The sequence below is a fragment of the Eleginops maclovinus genome, chromosome 23, assembly GCF_036324505.1.
Source record: "Eleginops maclovinus isolate JMC-PN-2008 ecotype Puerto Natales chromosome 23, JC_Emac_rtc_rv5, whole genome shotgun sequence".
Classification (NCBI taxonomy): domain Eukaryota; kingdom Metazoa; phylum Chordata; class Actinopteri; order Perciformes; family Eleginopidae; genus Eleginops; species Eleginops maclovinus.
The window spans coordinates 11841976-11861191 of NC_086371.1; the positions used below are offsets into that span (position 1 = coordinate 11841976).

The 19216-nt window shown below is 40.4% G+C and overlaps 2 protein-coding genes across 5 annotated transcripts in view; both read right to left on the minus strand.

Moving 5' to 3' along the window:
• The window catches only part of pmt (phosphoethanolamine methyltransferase), a 39776-nt gene extending 30737 nt beyond the window's left edge, over positions 1 to 9039 (minus strand). Inside the window, exon 1 of the mRNA XM_063876519.1 lies at positions 8813 to 9039. Within this exon, the coding sequence (XP_063732589.1) occupies positions 8813 to 8827 (15 nt within the window). The 5' untranslated portion in view covers positions 8828 to 9039. The remainder of the gene's footprint in view (positions 1 to 8812) is intronic.
• A 3230-nt stretch (positions 9040 to 12269) lies between these two features.
• Positions 12270 to 19216, minus strand: part of mid2 (midline 2) — a 123148-nt gene continuing 116201 nt past the window's right edge. For all 4 annotated transcript variants that reach the window (XM_063876799.1, XM_063876798.1, XM_063876801.1 and 1 more), the window contains 2 exons: positions 16383 to 16590; positions 12270 to 16049 (listed from right to left, as the gene is read on the minus strand). In XM_063876799.1, the coding sequence (XP_063732869.1) occupies positions 15626 to 16049; positions 16383 to 16590 (632 nt within the window). In that variant the 3' untranslated portion in view covers positions 12270 to 15625. The remainder of the gene's footprint in view (positions 16050 to 16382; positions 16591 to 19216) is intronic.

The window sequence follows — 19216 nt, forward strand, 5'->3', positions numbered from 1 at the left end:
TCACTTGTACAGGTCTGATCTAGCCCCAGTTTGCCAACTGCCCATAACAGCGTCACACAGACAGTCATCTCATCCTACAACAATCCCACAGGATTATCAATCAATGTCAGCGTCTATCCAGCATCAAGTAAAATAAACCACAAGTGTAGTTGTTTGAAAAGGTCAAATGATGTAACAGGAATGTGTTTGAATCAATGGCCCACAAAACAACAGTCAGTTTTTGACAGCAGAAGAGCCAGGCAATACTGTAAGAGTCAGGAGAAGCCAGAGTTAGGTGTTAGATGAAGAGCTGAAGGCGACAGACTCTACACCAACTCCTCAGCAAGAAAACCAACTACACTCGCTTTCAATGTTGGCAGACTGATGCCTTATGGGGCATAAACACTAGATCACGGTTTCTCACAGAATGATGAAAAGAGGTCAGTTATTGACTTTTTGACTTTAAGAAAATAGTTGGTTTTGCTGGCCCAAGTACTTTTTGTATTAAACAGTATTAAAGTAGTTACCACCAATAAAAAGGTGGTCACTGAATTGACTTAAAATCATAAGGATTTCTACATTTGCATCTACAGTGTGCATAGATGTAAATGAGTGCTTGTGTCCAGTTTTTAAATGAAGTCAGCCTTTGTTCTGCAAATGCATCGATGACGTTGTGTCGCGGATTACTGTACGAACATTCCCAAATGAGAAGCCCTGGATAAACGGCGAGGTCCGAGCTGAACTTAATGCACGGGCCACTGCGCACAGCGGCGGTGATTTGGATGAGTACAGGAATTCCAGGTATGCACTCCGGAGAGCTATTAGCAGTGCGAAAAGACAATACAGGGAAAGGTGGAGTCTAACCACAAGAGCTCCAACGCCAGAAGCATGTGGTCTGGCCTGAAAACAATAACAGACTACAATAGGACAACGAGTGGTGCTGAGGAAGTGTCTGTATCTCTCCCAGATGAACTGAACACATTTTATGCACGCTTTGAGAGGCCCCCGGCTGTGGAGGCACAGAAGGCCCAGGATCCCTGCTCACTGGTTTTAACCAGTGCAGATGTGTGTAGATCTCTGAAAAGGATCAACACACACAGGGCTCCTGGACCTGATGGCATCCCGGGCCGTGCAGTTCAGCTGGCAGATGTGTTCACAGACATTTTCAATAGGTCACTGCTCCAGTCTGTAGTCCCCACATGTTTTAAAGAGTCCATCCCTGTCCCCAAAAAGACAAAACCCATCTGCCTCAATGACTACCACCCAGTTGCACTCACCTCCATCATCATGAAGTGCTTTGAGCGGTTAGTCAAAACTTTTATCACCTCCTCCCTCCCTGACTCCGTGGACCCCCTGCAGTTTGGTCCACGGATGATGCCATCTCCCTCACCCTCCACACTGCCCTCTCCCACCTGGACCGGAGGAACACTTATGTGAGAATGCTGTTCATTGACTACAGTTCAGCATTCAACACCATTGTGCCCGCCAAGCTCATCATTAAGCTCAGGGACCTTGGGCTCAACAGCGCCCTCTGTGACTGGATCCTGTGCTTCCTGACGGGCAGATCCCAGGCAGTGTGGATGGAGAACATCACATCCTCCACCTTGACCCTCAACACCGGAGCCCCTCAGGATTGTGTGCTCAGCCCTCTACTCTACTCCCTGTTCACGCACGACTGCGTGGCCACACACAGCTCCAACACCATCATCAAGTTTGCTGATGATACGACCGTCATCGGCCTGATCACAGACGGCGAAGAGACGGCGTACAGAGTGGAGGTCAGAGCCCTGACATCTTTGTGCCAGGACAACAACCTCCATCTCAACGTCAGCAAAACAAAGGAGCTGATTGTGGACTACAGGAAGAGGCAGAGAGAGGCACACACACCCATCACCATCGACGGGACTCCTGTGGAGAGAGTCAGCAGCTTCAGGTTCCTCGGGGTAAACATCAGTGAGGACCTGACATGGACACATCACACCAGGGTCATATCCAAGACAGCTCGACAGCAGCTCTTCTTCCTCCGCAGGCTGCGGAAGTTCAACATGGACTCCAGGATACTCTGCAACTTCTATAGGTGCACCATCGAGAGTATCCCAACTGGCTGCATCACGGCCTGGTATGGCAGTTGCACCGCCCTCAACCGTAAGACTCTACAGAGGGTGGTGAAAACTGCTCAGCACATCACCAGGACGGAGCTGCCATCCATGGAGGACCTCTACACCCAGCGGTGTAGGAAGAAAGCCGGTAGGGTATTAAAGGACCCCCATCACCCCAGCAACAATCTGTTCTGTCTGCTGCCGTCTGGCAGACGGTACCGCAGCATCCGGACCAAAACCACCAGACTCAGGGACAGTTTTATACCACAGGCTATAAGACTGCTGAACTCCTGAGCTCTGTGAATGTCTACTCACATCTGTTTATAGTACAGGATATATATATATATATATATATATATATATATATATCCTGTACTATAAACAGATGTGTATTACATATATATATATATATATATATATATATATATATATATTATACACATCTGCCATACATATCTGTTTATAGTACACATATCTATATATTATACACATCTGCCATATACATCTGTTATACATAATATATGCATCTGTCCATACCTCCTCATTCAACAGTGTAAAGTATTTAAATTACTGTACAGTGTATTTAAATACTTTCAATGTATTCCACATATGTATATATTTTACATCCTTAAATCTTAATTGTTGTTATTGTAAATATTCTTCTCTCTTTTTGCACTATTTTATTTATCTTATTGCACCATGTATGTTGAGTTGTTGGAGGAGCATGGGATATAAGATTTTCATTGCCAACATATACACTGTATATGTTGTGCATATGACCAATAAAACCTTGAAACCTTGAAACCTAAAGGGTTCTCAAACATTGCTTTTTTTGGAGAGATGCACTGTCTAGCACCTCCTCTACCAGCTGGTGTGGACAATCAGAGCAAACCGGCTACAGAGTTTTCAATCCCCCATCTGCAGTTTGGGTGGAACAAAGGAGAATATAAGAGCTCCAGAGTGCTGAGCAAAAAGAGGAGAAGTTCTGACAAGACAAGCAAACAGTGCAGTAAAGAGATGGGAGGCAGCTGGGATTACCAGCCTGGAGCGGGGAGAACAAACTGCTCGACCTTGGGGTGATCCCAGACAAGAAAGGAAGTGGAAATCAGGCAGCACTATCTGAACGGTAAAGAGCACATTTTAAAGCGTTTTGACCAAAGACTATGTATAACATGACCATAGTCACTCACTATGACATCACCCATAGGTTCTAAAGAGTGCATCTACAGCTCAAAGTGGGCTACAGCTATAGCCATATTAGCAGTGCTGCCTCCGCCAAACTCCCAGGTAAATCCAAAAGCAGGAAAGAGGCGGATCATCCATGGAGGTAAGTTTGCAAGAGATACTGCAGAGCAGACAGCTAGGGGTTAGCGACAAGCGACACAACCCCCCCTTAATCATGCAAAATGTTTAGCCTTAATATGAGTAAAACTGGTAAATCATATAAAATGTGTCACCACATAGTTTTCATGAATACAGAATGAGCATTAGAGACCAAAGCAGTTTCTTTTTACCAGGCTGTAAGGTTGGGCATTTAACAGGGGAGTCTTTGGGGATAGATTTTCTTTTGGAGTCAAGTGGCCGTTTAAGGAAATAAATAATAATGTTAGGCTCTTCAGTATAGGCAAAATTAGAGGTTGCTGCCTGGTTTTGACTAGGGATTTGCTGTGAACCAAAGGGTTTTTTGTATGTAGAAGTGGACAGATGAAGATTACACATGGTCAAGGATTTACTGAAGAAAGAAAGAAAACATTTGTTCTTCTGCAAATGTATTCATTTTTTACTCCTTCAAATGGTCAACCTGTCCCTGGTTTGAGGCATTTTTTGTATTCCCTCACACTCTGATGTCGAACATATTCAGTCAATCTGAACATTAGACCCCGAAAATATCATCCACACATCACAGTGGTTTGATCAAAGCCCTGACTGTTACTCATTAGTATAAAAAAACACCATGTCACCTCCTCCTTCCTTTGTACCTTTAATATCTCATAGCAATCTCACAGTGTACACAGTTTTGCCAGACCCAGAGTGTTATTAGATACATGACATTTTAATGTTGGCTGTGGTGAAATGTCAGCTTGCTGATGAAAGAGGCTAGCTCTCCACCCTGTGGATGTGCTTGCAAGTGGAGTGGACAGAAGATTTAAAACTGGTTGAAAGCCAGCTGAACCACATGTGACCTGATGGCCTTTTCTCCACACACAGTTTACATTACACTGTGATATTATTTCATCAGAGCGGTACTGTAAAGCTGGAGAGGTGACAGTAGCTGTCCAACAGCTGCAGCACGCTGCTGTGAGAAATCACTATTCAGACCTATTTAACTCAGTCAATAGTCAGAATAATCTTCAGGAGCAGGTTCATTTTAATCAAAATTAGGGGTTTTGCAATTTATAGGACATCCAAGGTAAGGGTGGTGGTGGGGGGGTATTAATGTGAAGCGGTGTGGGGCCTGAGGATAACAACATCATCCACTATTGAGGGATCCTACTGTGAGGGTCTTGGAAGAGAAAGAGAGGAAGAGACTATTAATGCAAAAGAAAAATGACGGTTTTGAGTGATCACTGATTTATATTCTACTTTAATGTCGCCAGCACTCGAAGACAATGGTTACATGAATTTCAATGTAATGTTGAAGCTGTTCAGTGCATATGCAACCGAAACAAACACAAACTTTGTGGAAAGAAGCAGCTGAAATGCTTATCCTCTAGAAACACATGTAAAAATAGATGGCCTAATTTTGAATTTTATTATTAAAATCCTGGCAAAACATCCCTAGATTTTTTTCTGCTGCAGTGCTGCACAAATCCCTTTCTGTCATTAAATGTGAGAGAAAGCACACAAAGCACTTAGTTCGACCAGTAGGGCAGACCCTACAGTACTGTACAAAATATACAGAAAACACCATTTGAATCTACTCTATACATTTTTCTAAATTTGCAGCACTCAATCAACACCTCAAGAAGACAGTTAATACCTGTAGGTTTATCAGAGTTCTTTCCTTGAAATCAACCAGCAGTGAGAGTGAACTTCAAGAAAAGTTGGGAAATCAATACATTGAAAGAGGGGAACTGCAGAGCTGGATGATGAATTTCTGATGGTTTGTCACTATTAGCAAATAAAGTATTAATTTAAAAGGAGCTTTAAAAGTGTTATTTTATTTCCCATGTGTTATAAGATTAGTTGCATAGTGAGGTGTTATCAAAGCTTTCCAAATCTGGATTCTAGATGTAGGTATAAGGATACAAAGGTGAACAACATGTGATAAAACCATGAGGAGAAATATTTTATTCTGGTGGCGTCACAGTAAGCCTCTGGTGCTTTATCATTATTCCACTGCCCTCGCAGCACATCCCCATTAGTGAACATCTCTAACAGAGAAAAGGCACACACATGGGTCAAGGACGGTTATTTATATCATGAGCTGCATCCAATTATGTCAACATGTGAACCTGAAACCGTCTGCAGCTAATGGGCTTCTATCTGCATGACATAAAGCCTGATAAATATCAAAGATGTGGACAGACAAGAGATGAGACAGCTTAATATTGATGATAATACAGGGGATCATTTAGATGGAGATGGCTGTTTCGGAGTACGGATCAGATGGATCAAAGTGTCAGCATGGTTCAGTTGACAAAATTATCAAGCTGTGTTTACTTTTGATTACGATCGCTCCCCAGAGAGTATAAATTATTTTGAGAGTCCAGTATAAATCAATCATAGTCGAGTCACTAATGGTGTGTTTATGAACTTGTTGGCTTCACAGATCCAAAACAGGGGGCCTCCTTCTCCTTGTCTTTGTTATGCTGCTGTGAAAAAACAGCCACCATCCCTGCACTAAAACTCTGATGTCAGTCCGCACTGACAACCCGCATCACAGAGGAATTTATGTATCAAAACCAGATTGTCCACAACCGTCTGTACATCCCTGACAGTTTAATTTGGCTGTCTGTGTATAAGCCATTTCTACAAAAGGTGATTCAATGTTCTGTCAATGTCTATCTGCAATGATTAACAGAAACATGCACAACTACTGGCCTCCCCAATCTTTATCTCCAACCATCAATTGTAAGATGTCCTGGAACCACAACCTCTGGCCTCTCAGAGACAAAGAGTATTTTCTTAATCCATTAACCTGAGAAAGTGGCCGTAGGGTATGATGAAGAGCTCCACCGAGACACTTTCCCCTCTGGCTGAAGCAAAACCTCTTCTGGATGGTTTCATCCAAATAGAAGCACTCAATCTTAAGGACAGCTTGGTCAAAAGCGATGCAGCACACTGACTTTACTGTAAGCGCAGGGTCACCTATAAGTGCCTTAGATACAGATTTACAGAAAGGAGTTGTCAGAATGATGTTGAACTTATATGCTTCTATTATATCATGTTCAGACATCTGGTATAAAACAATAGAGCCCATAAAAATGTAATGCAGGTTACAATCATAAAAGTGCTAGATTTACTGTCAAAATCTGTAGGCTTTTACAGTTTTTAAACTTTGGTCCAAGAATAAAGACTATTTTAGACAAACGTAGGCTCCTTATTTAGCCATGAATTTTGTCACAGATTTTGTTTAAACTATAGCGTACAAGTAACCCGAAAAACTCCTTAATTAATGATACAACTATTGATCTTTAAAGCACTCTTTTACACATAAGCTATTAGCCCGACATTCTTACACTTCCTTACAGTTTTCTATGTGAAATTGGTTTTGGAAATATTACAAGTAGACACCACTGGAGCTATGATTGGATTACTGTTCATGGTGAGGGGTTTAGCTAAAGGTCAAGGGAATAGAAAATGACCCCACTATCACCCATCCTGCCAACACTATTCTTACAGTTTGTCCCAAAACTGTTCATCAATGTGTCAGCAACGGTGACAATATCTCTGTGAAACTTACACGCTGTCATATCCATAAGAAAAGATGGAAAGGTAGAGATTTCTAGCTGAGATCTCTCCAAAGCACCTGGACATATCTCTCTCTTTCAGCAGCACCTTCAAGCCTCCAGGGCCAGTTGATTGATTCCACCCTCAGAGATTAATCTAGATATTGACGGTGAGCGGTGTGAGCGTTAGTGTGTGTCTGGGTGTTTCAGTGGGAGAGAGAGAGAGACAGTGTCTGATAGAGACGGAGCCGGTGGGCCGGGTGATCTACTGCCTGTTTAGATCCTCATTTCCCAGAGTTCATAGCTCTCTTCCATCAACCCGCAGGCAGGGAGCCAAGCCTTTGCTCTCCTCTCCACGGTGGTCTAATTCATCCTCACTTAGGAAAGGTAAAGGCTGCCTGTCTGCCTCAACAGGTCCAAAGGCAACTCATTTTTATCATCTTACTTTTATCTGTCTTCTCTGTATTTCTTATATTTGATCTATGGTGTAGATTGTGTGATGCTGCTTTTTTTGTTTTTTATGCTGCTTGTGTTCAGGGGAAAATAAAAAGAAGCCTCTCTCTGAATACTTTCTTCATGTGAAAGGTTAAATAGGCGAAAGTGTAGCCAAGGGAAGAAAACAACCTGATTAAAAGACTGTATCCACCCACCCACATGCAAGCAGGCGTAAATAGACAGAGAAAACATGCAGGATTGTGAACACTTGCACTCCAACACACACTGTTAAACTGTCCTATTCGAAAGCAGATCAGCCTCTTAATCAGGGAGATTTAAATAACTTCCCCCAAAGCATATGGTAATAAAATGAGGCTTTTCTTGGATATCTCTCCATGCTGGGCAGGTGGGTGCAGCTGGAGCAGGTTGGTGAAACGCGGCCAGGGACTGGATGCAGATTTGGAGTTCATTATATCCAGCTGTGCATTTATAGCTCTGACAGACTTTCACTGAAAGGCACCTAGCTGACAAACACAGATGGCCACACACAGCTAAAGACAAACCTGGCTAGACTTGATGTACTAGTGTGATGGCTATAGTAATGATAAGCCATTCTAATGTTGGATAGAAAACCCTTGCTTGTTGCACAAATACGAAAATGGTTAACCCTTGGCTTGCATTAAGTCCAACTTTATGCAACATCAGTTATGCATCAACATAAAGGTGGTGATTAAATAGGTTCCTGACATGGTGGCTTTGTATTACCCTGCCAAGAATTGTTAGCACAATTTATTGTGAAGTACATAAGTTTAGAAAAGCAATGCTATCAAACTTAATGCTGTTGACATAAAGCTGACTGAGTTTGGGAGGGTGTCAGTACTGTAGACTATATCTTTACTATTTACGGAGCTGTCAAATGAACTGCTTTGAATGAGCAACCATGAGTAGGCTATAATTTCACAACACAATGCCTGAGAGTCTGCAGCAAAATCAACAACAGTAATTTCATGTTCCAATGTGATAATGTAAGAGGCTATGCTTAAAGAAATATAACACCTTTAGGCTACAAACTATATTGCAATAATAGTCAAAGTGTACACTTGTGGAACAACATCACATCTCTGAGTCCTGATGTACTAACAAACACGAAATTTCAAAAGAAAAAAGCTCTGCAGCCTGTGTGTAGCCTACAATCGACTATAAATTATTAATAAGTAGCCTTATCAGGATCCCACAAAGAGGACAACACACATAAACTAATCGACAACAAATAAAAAGAGCCATGGGCATATATAGGATCTTAAAGAATCAACACCACAATATAAACAACACCAAAGCAAAACAACAGGGGGAAATGACTCGCATTACAGCAAATAAATAAATACATTTTTGTTGAATTCTTCAAACCTCTCTGCTCTTCATTCTGTGAGCCTGGTGCGCCTCGTAGTCCTCTTTAATTTGCTCCAAGTTAGGTTGGCTTTGCTCGTTTATTCCATGTTAATATATAACCATCACACATGTTGAACTGAATGAGGCTCTGCAGACACATTGAAGATTACTGTCACAAGCAGCAGGAAGGCCTCCCACCTAACCTGAGGTAAAAGTCACGCAGGGAGACCAAACACGAGCAATTTAGCATTTAGCATGTTAGCCAAACAAACTCAGCTCGCACCTGTTGGTGGTTACCACCGTCGAGGGTGTGTTTGATTTAGGTATCTTAGTACCTGCCTGGGTGGAGCACTATTATATCAGAAATCAGTGGTTAATGAAGGTAAATGCAACTTTGCAACTTCAGAATACATTCTATTTAGTTGAGTTTGCCCTTAAAGAAACGATGAAACGATGACTTTAAATAAATGATTTCAATAAATTAAGTTGAACCTAAAATGTTTTATTTAAACTTAGTATTATTGCTTTCAACTAATCGAAATCTGTTGACATAATACATTCAATTAAAGTCAATGTTTTATTTTTTTCCGGGTAGCCTACCATAACAACATTATATGATGTTATTTTTTTGCATTATTGTGTATTTTTATCTATGTATTGCTAGCCCTGACTGAGACCCCTGACCTTTACCGCTGAGATATTAAGCATGTAATATTTCCAGAGTTTCAGTCTTTTTCTTGTTGGAGCTTTTTCTCTACTAATTTGGTGCATTTAAGGTCTTTGTATATTGGAGTAGGAACTCACGAGACAAACAACACACAGAAAACACAAGAAGCAATTTGAGCAAATAGCAATCCTTCTTAGTTATTATTGATTTATTTTCACAGGTCCTCTTGGGGCCTTTCTGCAGCCACATGTATGACCTAAAATTGTCTCTTTGTGGTAAAGAGATTCCTCAGAATACCTGAAAATAATGTGTCTGTGAAGTATTTTCTGAACATATTCATGTTGCTTAGTAAGAACAGTTATTTGGCTCAGCTAAAACAACACTCTGAGTTGTATTTTTGTAGCTACTGTCTTTTTTGGGAGCACCAGAGGGGAGTACATCACAATAATCTACTGCCTGTTGGTGATGAAAGCGCACATTAGTCTTTCACAGTTCTCTGGAGAGAGACATTACCTGGCCTTGGTGTATTTCAAATGTGAGAGAAAGCAGTTTGGCCACGTCTGTAATGCTCTCGGCTCCGATCACTTACCCAGTTTTTCCTGATATGAAGCATCAGCAGATTTAAACTTCCCTTTGGGACAAAGTAATACACCTTTTAGTAAGTAGCTAATAACAATAATATTAATAATTATATCTCAAACAACAAATATCAAGATGTGAAATGATGGAAAATGATCTGTCAAGTGAAACTAAAGCCACAGGTAGTGATGAAATGCTTCCTAACCGTGTAGACTTTTCATTGGATGTAATTAGAGAGTTGTTGTACGCCACATTAGAGGCTTTGGTGACAAATTACTTAACGAGCTACACAGGGAGTCCTAATTATTCTGCAATTAGAAAAGTAATTATGGGTTACTCCAATGGCTGGCTTGCTAGTTGGCTGGCAGTGTGAGGGTGCAGAGACAAAGTAAGCATCACAATTAGATGGCAGCTAATCTGTCAAACATGGAATGGCAAAAGCCTCCGATCAAAGCCTTACTTCTTAGTTTAAGGGCTGGACTGGATGTAGTTAAGGCTCTGAGTTTCTAATCCATCAATGTGTACCTAAAACAAATTAAAACCAGTCCACACTACTGCGGTTCCTAAACACCAGACAAAGTTGTCTCACTTGTTGATCTACAATAGAGGCCAGCAGGTAATGGTTTATAATTGTAATCCCCTCTTAAGCCCCTTAAGAGAAATCTGACTTATTAAGTTGCTGCACAAATTTACAATAGGCCCTATGAGATCTGCTCATTGAGGTTTGGAGAAGGTAAGAATGAGAAGATACCATAGGTTTTTATTTAATGCTAAACCAATATTATCCTGTCAGAGAACTGAGGTTGTTAATCTGTCCTGCAGCGACAGTTTATTCATTCCAAAAGCTAAATATTGTAGTTCGATGAAGACTGTTAACACTTTTCTGTTTGCCCACAGAGCGACATCTTTGGTCATTTATCAATTTTGTTGCTGTTTGTACCCAAACAGTAAACCTTCGTTGTGCTACAATGGATTTTCCTTAAGGGAGGAAAATGAAAGTAATTATTAATTCATCCTTCATTTTGTGTGATTATTGTAGATTAATTTCAAATTTGGCATGTTCACCCGACTTACTGTGTAGTGACTCAAAAGAATCAATTAAATGCTCTCTATTTATTTATTGGATTTAATGCATTGAAAATGTCATGACTGAACCCTTTGTTGTCTTTACCAATATTAAGATACAAGTAACAATCATTTCATTTTAATTTTTGAAGTTTTGACATATAATTGTGAAACATCCTGCCTATTCACAAGTGATGTTACTGCTGATGTAAGGCAACAACAATATTTTCACTCTTAGGGGAATAAAAATCGAAGTGTACAGTAAGGCTCCAATGCTCTTCTGTAGATTTCTTACAAACTTTGTGTAAACTACATACAACAACTTCAATTGAATAAACCACCCCCAGGTCCTGGACTGTTTTTGGACAAACAATTTTGCTTTATCACATTTTGTAGTTTTACAAATCTATATGCTGTATGTGTGTGATGCAATATTGACCCCTGAGAGAGTCAGCATGATACCAGCATACTATTGGTACATGTATATAATTACAAAATGTATTTGTTTAATAGAATTTTTTTATATGCATTTCAACATACCTGGAACAGTTTTAACGATGACGATTCCCCTGGTCTCCCTTGAAATGTTTTAAAACTGCCCCAAAACAAAACAATCTAAAAATAATATAGCATTTTATTTATGGGTCTGTGTGTGCTGGTGTGTGTGCCGTGCTTACAGACAAGCGTAGGAACCCATGCACTATAGTGCTATGTTTTAGTAATGAGGATCTCGTGCCAGAGAGAGGGCGTAGTATAACTAACCCCTCCCTGAGCTCAATATGTCCTGCAATCCTACTCTGCCTTTAACCATTCATTTTGAATTTTTAAATTGGCATCCATATACTCACCAGAGTTTAGAAACACTCTGCATGCATGATATGCCTCTCAAAAGGAGATTTACAACAGATCTTTATATTTTCATGAGCCAGGTTGCAAGTTGAGAGGCAAAAACCATCAATATCTAAAATGAAGAGCTCTTGGCCATGCCTTCCTTTACCATCTTATTTAAGTGAGTATTTGTAGGTGTAGGTGTGTTTGTATATAGGTATGTGAATGCATTTTGTACAAACATATTTTTCTAATGGGTCAAAAATTACAAACAATGAAATAAGAAGAAGTAGTAAAGCAACACAGCTGAGATAAAACAATAGGGACTCCAACACATTTGGGATCAGACTTTTAATTGGACTTAAATTCACATAAATAACATTGGTTCATATATATTTTGTATATTATACAACTTTATATAATATATATTTCCCCCTATGATTTACATTCCTCTCTGGCTAAAGGTATCTCTCATATCTACGGAAACAGACAGCCTTGCATAAATGCAACACTGCTCTTTTTGTGCTGTTTATCAAGGTCCAAGTGCCAAAAGGAGAGGAGCATGTTTCTCATGAGTTGTAAAAAATAATTTCCCAAGTTACACAGACAAAAAGCAAAAAGGAGAATCTATTGCATTGTCTCTAGGGTATTACACTGCACTACAAGGAGTGGGTAGCTATTGAAAATCATTCACCGTATATATTTTTTACTGTATTGACTTGTGACACAAAGAAAGAAAGAGCACTGCAAAATATCTGATATGCATGGTAATGAACATTTCGTTTCGGTGTTCTTGTCATGGGTTATTTTTTGGAGAAAATAAAAGAACGTAGGCTGTACGCAAGATAAGAAACCCAATCATGAAGATAAGGAAAGATTTATGAACCTGCAGCAAGGTCACATAATCATGCAGTGACCCAGCCAAACACGTTTGCACAGATGAGTTGAGCTTGTCTGGATCACAAAATAAAATTTGGCCGTTTCGAGCCTGTGACCGACATTATTCAACACAATGGGTGGATATCTGGAAGTCAGGTAACATCTACTTATCTCCCTGACAGGAAAAAATAACTCTCTTCTTATATTGGAGCTCCTCCTGCCTTTGACCAGTGGATTATCTCTGTTGCCTGTAGCGCTTATAAAATCAATACCTCCATAACAGTCATCACATAGTTCCCTTAAATGACCACTGCAGCATAAAAGCTATGTGACATGTCCGATTTTCACTACTTTTCTGTTGCTGTGAGTTTTACATCACTGGGTCTTTGCTTTAATGTATCATATGGTAACTAGCATATGATTGAAAACAGTGTGTTTGCCTGTTTTTGAGTCGAGCAAATCACATTCTGTCAATACAAATGTAACATGACTTAAAACTGTATGTATGTAGTGATGTGGAAAAGAGTGGAAATGGCCAGGAGGTGTCAAATCTTGGAGATGCGAGTAAAATACGTAAAACACCTGCTTTTCCCAATCCAATCCCAATGGTCTCAATCCTGTTTCACAATCACTTAAATCTGCATAAACTGTGATACACATTTGATTGTCTGAACCAGAGCCACTACCTGAATGCCAAGCCAGAAAGAACCCACACTATAGCTTTAAATCCAAATAAAAAGTAAACAATGTACCCAACTTCAGCTGTTACTTGAAAAGTGAAAAATAACCAAAAAGGTCAAGTCTGTTGTAAGCGAATGAGAGTCATGACTGATGAAAAACAAGATTTAGTGGACTTGAAGCTACTTAAGTTACCCGGTGAAGCGGTGTAGGATCCTACAATGTTTCATGCATTTATCACGACAAGGCCAACCTAAACGAAACATGACATGTGTAGGTTTGTGTGTGTATGTGCATGTGTGTGTTAACAAATCACAGAGGAAAACACAATCATGCCATGACATTGCGACAGACAGCAAGTTAAGTGTTAACCCCCTCCTTCCCTGAATAGTCCAAAATATTTTTTAAAACAGCTATTAGTTTATCATTTCATCATGATAAAAAAGCATAAACATCACCATAATCATATCCCTTTTCTAAACAAGATAAAGTTAGTATATGCTATCCAAAAGAACCATGGGGAGGAAAAGTCACAGGTTGTGTTTAAAGTGTTCAAAGCACAGTGAAAAAACCTTTAAGGGGCTTCTGTTTAATGACATCAAGGTAAGGTGTTATTACATCAAAATAATATTTTGTTAAGTGTTTTATTAGAATACACTTATTTATGGGTAATATCCGATAACCATCAATAATTCTTGATCATAAATATATATATATTTTAAATATGAAATTAAATGAAAAAAAATTGATGTTCATGTTTTCAGAGTGAACACAAACAGCCGCTGTGAAAGTTGTCACTTTCCCTCCCCATTAAATCCCTGTCACGCAGCTCCATCTACATAACACTCATAGAGGGGAAATAGTGCCAATGAAAAAGTGCATCATGAATATGCTGATATAAAGTAAATCATCTTTTTTGTCATAAATAACACTTTTTTTCTCTTATATTCAATAAACCTCTTATTTTACAAGATGAGTAGTCACATGATGCAAATCTGCCCCCTGTAATCATATCAGTATCTGGGAACAACGTTAATTCATCCTGAAACTTGCGAAGCTACAGCGGGCAACATAAACAAGACTGTGTGTCAAATATAGGAGGAAGATCAAGGAAGAGACTAAAGCAATGACCACTTAAAGCTACTAATGGTACAACACATGAACAGTGATGCGGTATATCACAAAACGTGCCCAGCTAGCTTGTAGTTGTGCTAGCATGATGGTAGCGTGTACTTCACACAATAAAGTTGACTCAAAATGGCACATCAACATCTAAAGGAAGAAATGCTTCAGACAAATGTTTGTATGCTTTCTTGTGGAAAGTAAGATAATACCACTCATGCTAAATATGAAGCATGTCTAAAGCTTGGGAATGAACATATTATATGAAATGTGTTTAATTTTTGTAAACTTTTCGCTATGCTAAACTGCAAGGTCTAGCTTCATATTTTGTATACACATGTGAGTGGTAGTGATCTTATGATCTAACTCTCAGCAAGAAAACTTCAAACGACTCCTAAAGCCACTAATTTGTTTAAAAGTAAATGTTGCTTTTTGTCAAATATAGTTCACAGGACATGCTACATCTCTTTGTTAAGAAACAAACATGTACATTTTGAATAAAGATTTAATATCTGTAGTCAGAGGAAGAATCACCATTTATTTTACCTCTGCATTGTTGAGCGTCCTTTTTTGGAATTTACTGCATAGGACATATTATTTCACTATTCACATGTTGTAACTTCAAACTCTAAATGACTGATGTTAACAGTCCCTCCTTGATCATCTGCCTAGGGTCGAATCGGGTGGAAGATAGATCAGAAAGGCAGACCTTAAATGGTCATAAACCCAGGTGTCCATCCCTGCCCTCACTGACTCCAGGGCATCTTGTGAATGTTATGTCTAATGTCATTTGTAGTCAAGATACCTCGTTCCTATTTACTGATGGATCTGCAAAGCTTTGGATAGCAACAAACTAACAGGACTGACATTTTTCCAGACTGGTGTGCATATCTCCAACACTTTCTTAACTCATAAGAAAGTAACTGGTCCTCTATTAATGCAGAGGATACAGCAGAACACTGTCAATGTCCCTAGGCCTGAGTGGACTCTGCTCGGCCATTCATGGGCTTTTCTCAGTGGCAGGTCTTCATCCCAGTCAAGTATGGTGACTCTTGTCGGCAAAGGCCCATCTGCTGCTGTTGCTGCTCTTGAAGATCGGAGGCCAAACCATCAACAAAGTCGGGAACAGGTAGCCCTGAGAGAATCATGACTGACTTATTCCAGATCATGAAAGAAGGAACAACAGGCAGGAGGAAGGAGACTTCAAAGGTGTGAATGTGCTGGGAGTTCATGGCATCATGGAAGGACAGTGAATTGTTGTCGTAGTCCAGCAGGACACCCAGCCGCCTCAGCTGTAGGCTTGCCTCCACCAGCATCTCCTTGCCATCGTGGCGCACCATAAAGTTGTTGTTGCAGCGAGAGAACACCCATGAGGATGAGTTTTTGCCGCTCCACTCGTTTTTTGGGGCTGATTTGTAAGCTACGCCGATGGCATACCTGCAGGGAAGGAACATTTTGGAATGCATTAGTGATCTGAAACTAGTGTCCTCCTTAATGACTCTACTTGTACAGTCAAGCTACCTCATGCTGAGGACACACAAGATCGGCACAGGCCCTTTGGGTGTTTCCTGCATGAAGAGGTCTACTTCAGAGCCAATTAGTGAAAGAACACAAATACGCTAAGAGTATACACTGTGTGTGGTGAGTGTGTCTGTTGTGAGTAGGTTTGCATAACAGCCTAGATTTAAATTCCCCAAAGAACATGTTTTAGGATTATTGTTCCTCATTGCAGGCTTTTCAAATGCACCCTTTTGCATGAACGTTTCTTACCATGTGGACGCTCCAAGCAGCACCTCCCAGTAGTGGCACCCGCTGTCAATGAAGACATTACCCGCTGCCCCGTATGAGCCCGTGCCGCTGAAGCGCTCCGGGGTATGGCTCTTTTTCAGCGAGCTCTCGTCCTTCTCCATTGTCAGACAGTCATTGGACAGACGCAGTTTCTTGTGGGCTGTCTTTGGGTCCAACTTGAAGGGTTGACCTGTGAAAAAACAAGAATGTTGTGCTTTAAACTGTTTATCATTATAGTGGTCACATATTCATGATAACGTAAGTAAAATGTTATTATTTGTGGCAAAAATGGCAACCTCCATTTTAAGTTAGAGAACTAACATGAACAAACATAGAGACAAAAAATGATCAACAATAACTACATTAAGAATAATATATCAAAAGGAAAGTGGTAACTGAGATCTCCCTAATACAACTATCAAAAATATCAAAAACCAAATGCAAGATGGGAAATCTAACATAACAATTCAAAATTTCAATTTATAGAAAAAAAAAACATCATCAAGATACTGCGAGATCCAAAAGTGAAAGAGCAGAGAGTAAGAATACAAATTAGAACAGCATATTAACTGAGAGAGACAGCAAAGGACGAAAATAAATAGAAAGTGGGAAAGAGCTTGCTGAGAACTCACAGAGAGACAGAAGAAGAGAATGTTTGAAATACAACGGCAAGACTCTAAACTTCAAAGCCTCTTGCAGCCTTTGGTGAAAACATTTCATAACAGCAGAGGAAGCCACCCGGCATTCTCCTTTGTGCCTACCATCAGACAGACTTGGAAATTAGCTGAAGGAAATAGCCTTCACTTCCACTGCAGTAAGGAGTCGTCGTGGCTATCCAGTGGAAATGCTGCTAACCGGTTGCAACTATTCAATTTGCACTGACACCAGTAATTTGGGTTTAATGGGTGGAAAATTGAGAGGGTAAAAGTAGTTGAGTGGCAGAGGGAGAAAGAAGAGTTAGGGAGGGAGAAGGAGAGGAGAAGTTGAGGGGATAATATGAGGCCAGAGATTGAGAAGAGGATCCCCTCTCTTCCTCTCCATGTCCGTAATCTGTGTGAGTGTGGGCTTCATGGAGGTCAGCCACATCCCATCCAGGCCTGACATTTAACTGTGACACCTCTCATCTCATCTCTCAGCCTCCCTGAGTCTCCCACAGCTTAATGAGCAACACAATGAGGACCCCGACTCCTCCTCCCTTCCCTCTATCTGTCCTTCCCTTCATCTCTTCCCCCATTCCCTCATTCTCATCCTCTTTATCCTCTCTCCTCTCTCACACACTCTCCTCCAATAATCTGTGTGGTGAGAGTGTGTTACCGCGTGTGGATATGAGACGACGATGCCAATGTGCTGCTGGCAGCCAATTACATTAATGCGCTCTCTTCTTTGAACTGCTTATCGCTGCCAGCGCAGCCATTTCCAAACACTGGGGCTCTGTCATGCCTTTCCAGGGGATGACTCCTGAGAGTCCGGGCCGGGCCCGAGGTTGGGGAAGGGGAGACACACGTGACGGTAGAGGACAAGAACACATACACACAGAGCATCAACTCTGACCTACACACAAGCAGAAATACAGTAAGAGGCCAAGTGGAAATGTTTTGAATGCCAGCAGGAAGTTTGGATTTAAAATATTCATTTTTCGTATGACAGAATAAATGTGTTGGTCAGAAGCTGGTAGGGTGCTCAAAATGAAACTGAATTTGGATGTTTGCACAGGAAAAATGGCAGGTGGACTGCTAAAGGAACTCTTGCACTCAGTTTCAATTACCATAGTTTATAGATGTTACATTTTTCTTACAACCTTGAATGCATTATTTTCTGCAACTGGAAATAAACAATAAAGAATAAAGGCACAAGAAGATCACAAAAGAATATATCCCAAAGAATGGGTTTCTTAGCAGTGATTGTGATCCGTCTGCTCAGACTCTGTAAGGAAGTAACAATTAGAGATGTATCCAAATGTCTGCAAAGGTGATAAGTGCTCCCTGTTTAACTGCCTCAAAGCTGTGCATTGTTACGAACTGGGAAGTCTTTAATGGAAACTTGTAAAACACAAAAAAAGAAAGAAAAGGAGAGGGTGGAAATAAAAGGAATTACTGTCTGGAGGACATTGATATGAAGCAATTCATTCCAACTTCATTTCGCAGAGTCCTTGTTGGAATACTTGCAGTGGGATAGCATCTGGGTAATCGCTTTATTTCAATTCAGTCAATTTCACTCCTTTTTTTCCCTGGCTCACACATTTTAGCTTGGAGAGATTGAGCTGCCTCTGTAATGAGGGAGATAGAAAAAAAGGATCCCATTTGACTGCATAACTAAACAATTACTGCAGTAGAAGCAGCTGCATCAGGGACCTTATAACTTTTCACAGGTCTCTACATTTCTGTTGAACTTACAGATCCTCGTCATTAAAATGCATGACTGCATGTTACTCGGCTTCTGATTGACTGATCCATATGTAATGTGGTATGTAATCCTACAGTGCTGACTACAAAAACACAGATTTACACTGGTGAGATTAAAAATTCATCAGCATGTTACATGGCTATAGCACAGCAGGCATTCATGTCAGAGTGTTTTAGCTTGTTTAACACTTCCATGAAAATTGAAATGGTCTTTGTGTAGTCAAGAGCAAAGACAAACAGCAATCACTGATCTTCTCCGACTTCACCCTTTAACGAACTCGGCAGAGTCTTCAGAGATCAGTGCTAAAACATTTTTTTTCAGTAAGGCTTCTGGGTCTGCTAATAAATTCAGTCAGTGATTCAGGAGCCGTTTTTGAAAGGAAAGTTTCTGTGATGGTTCGTTGGAGTAAAAGT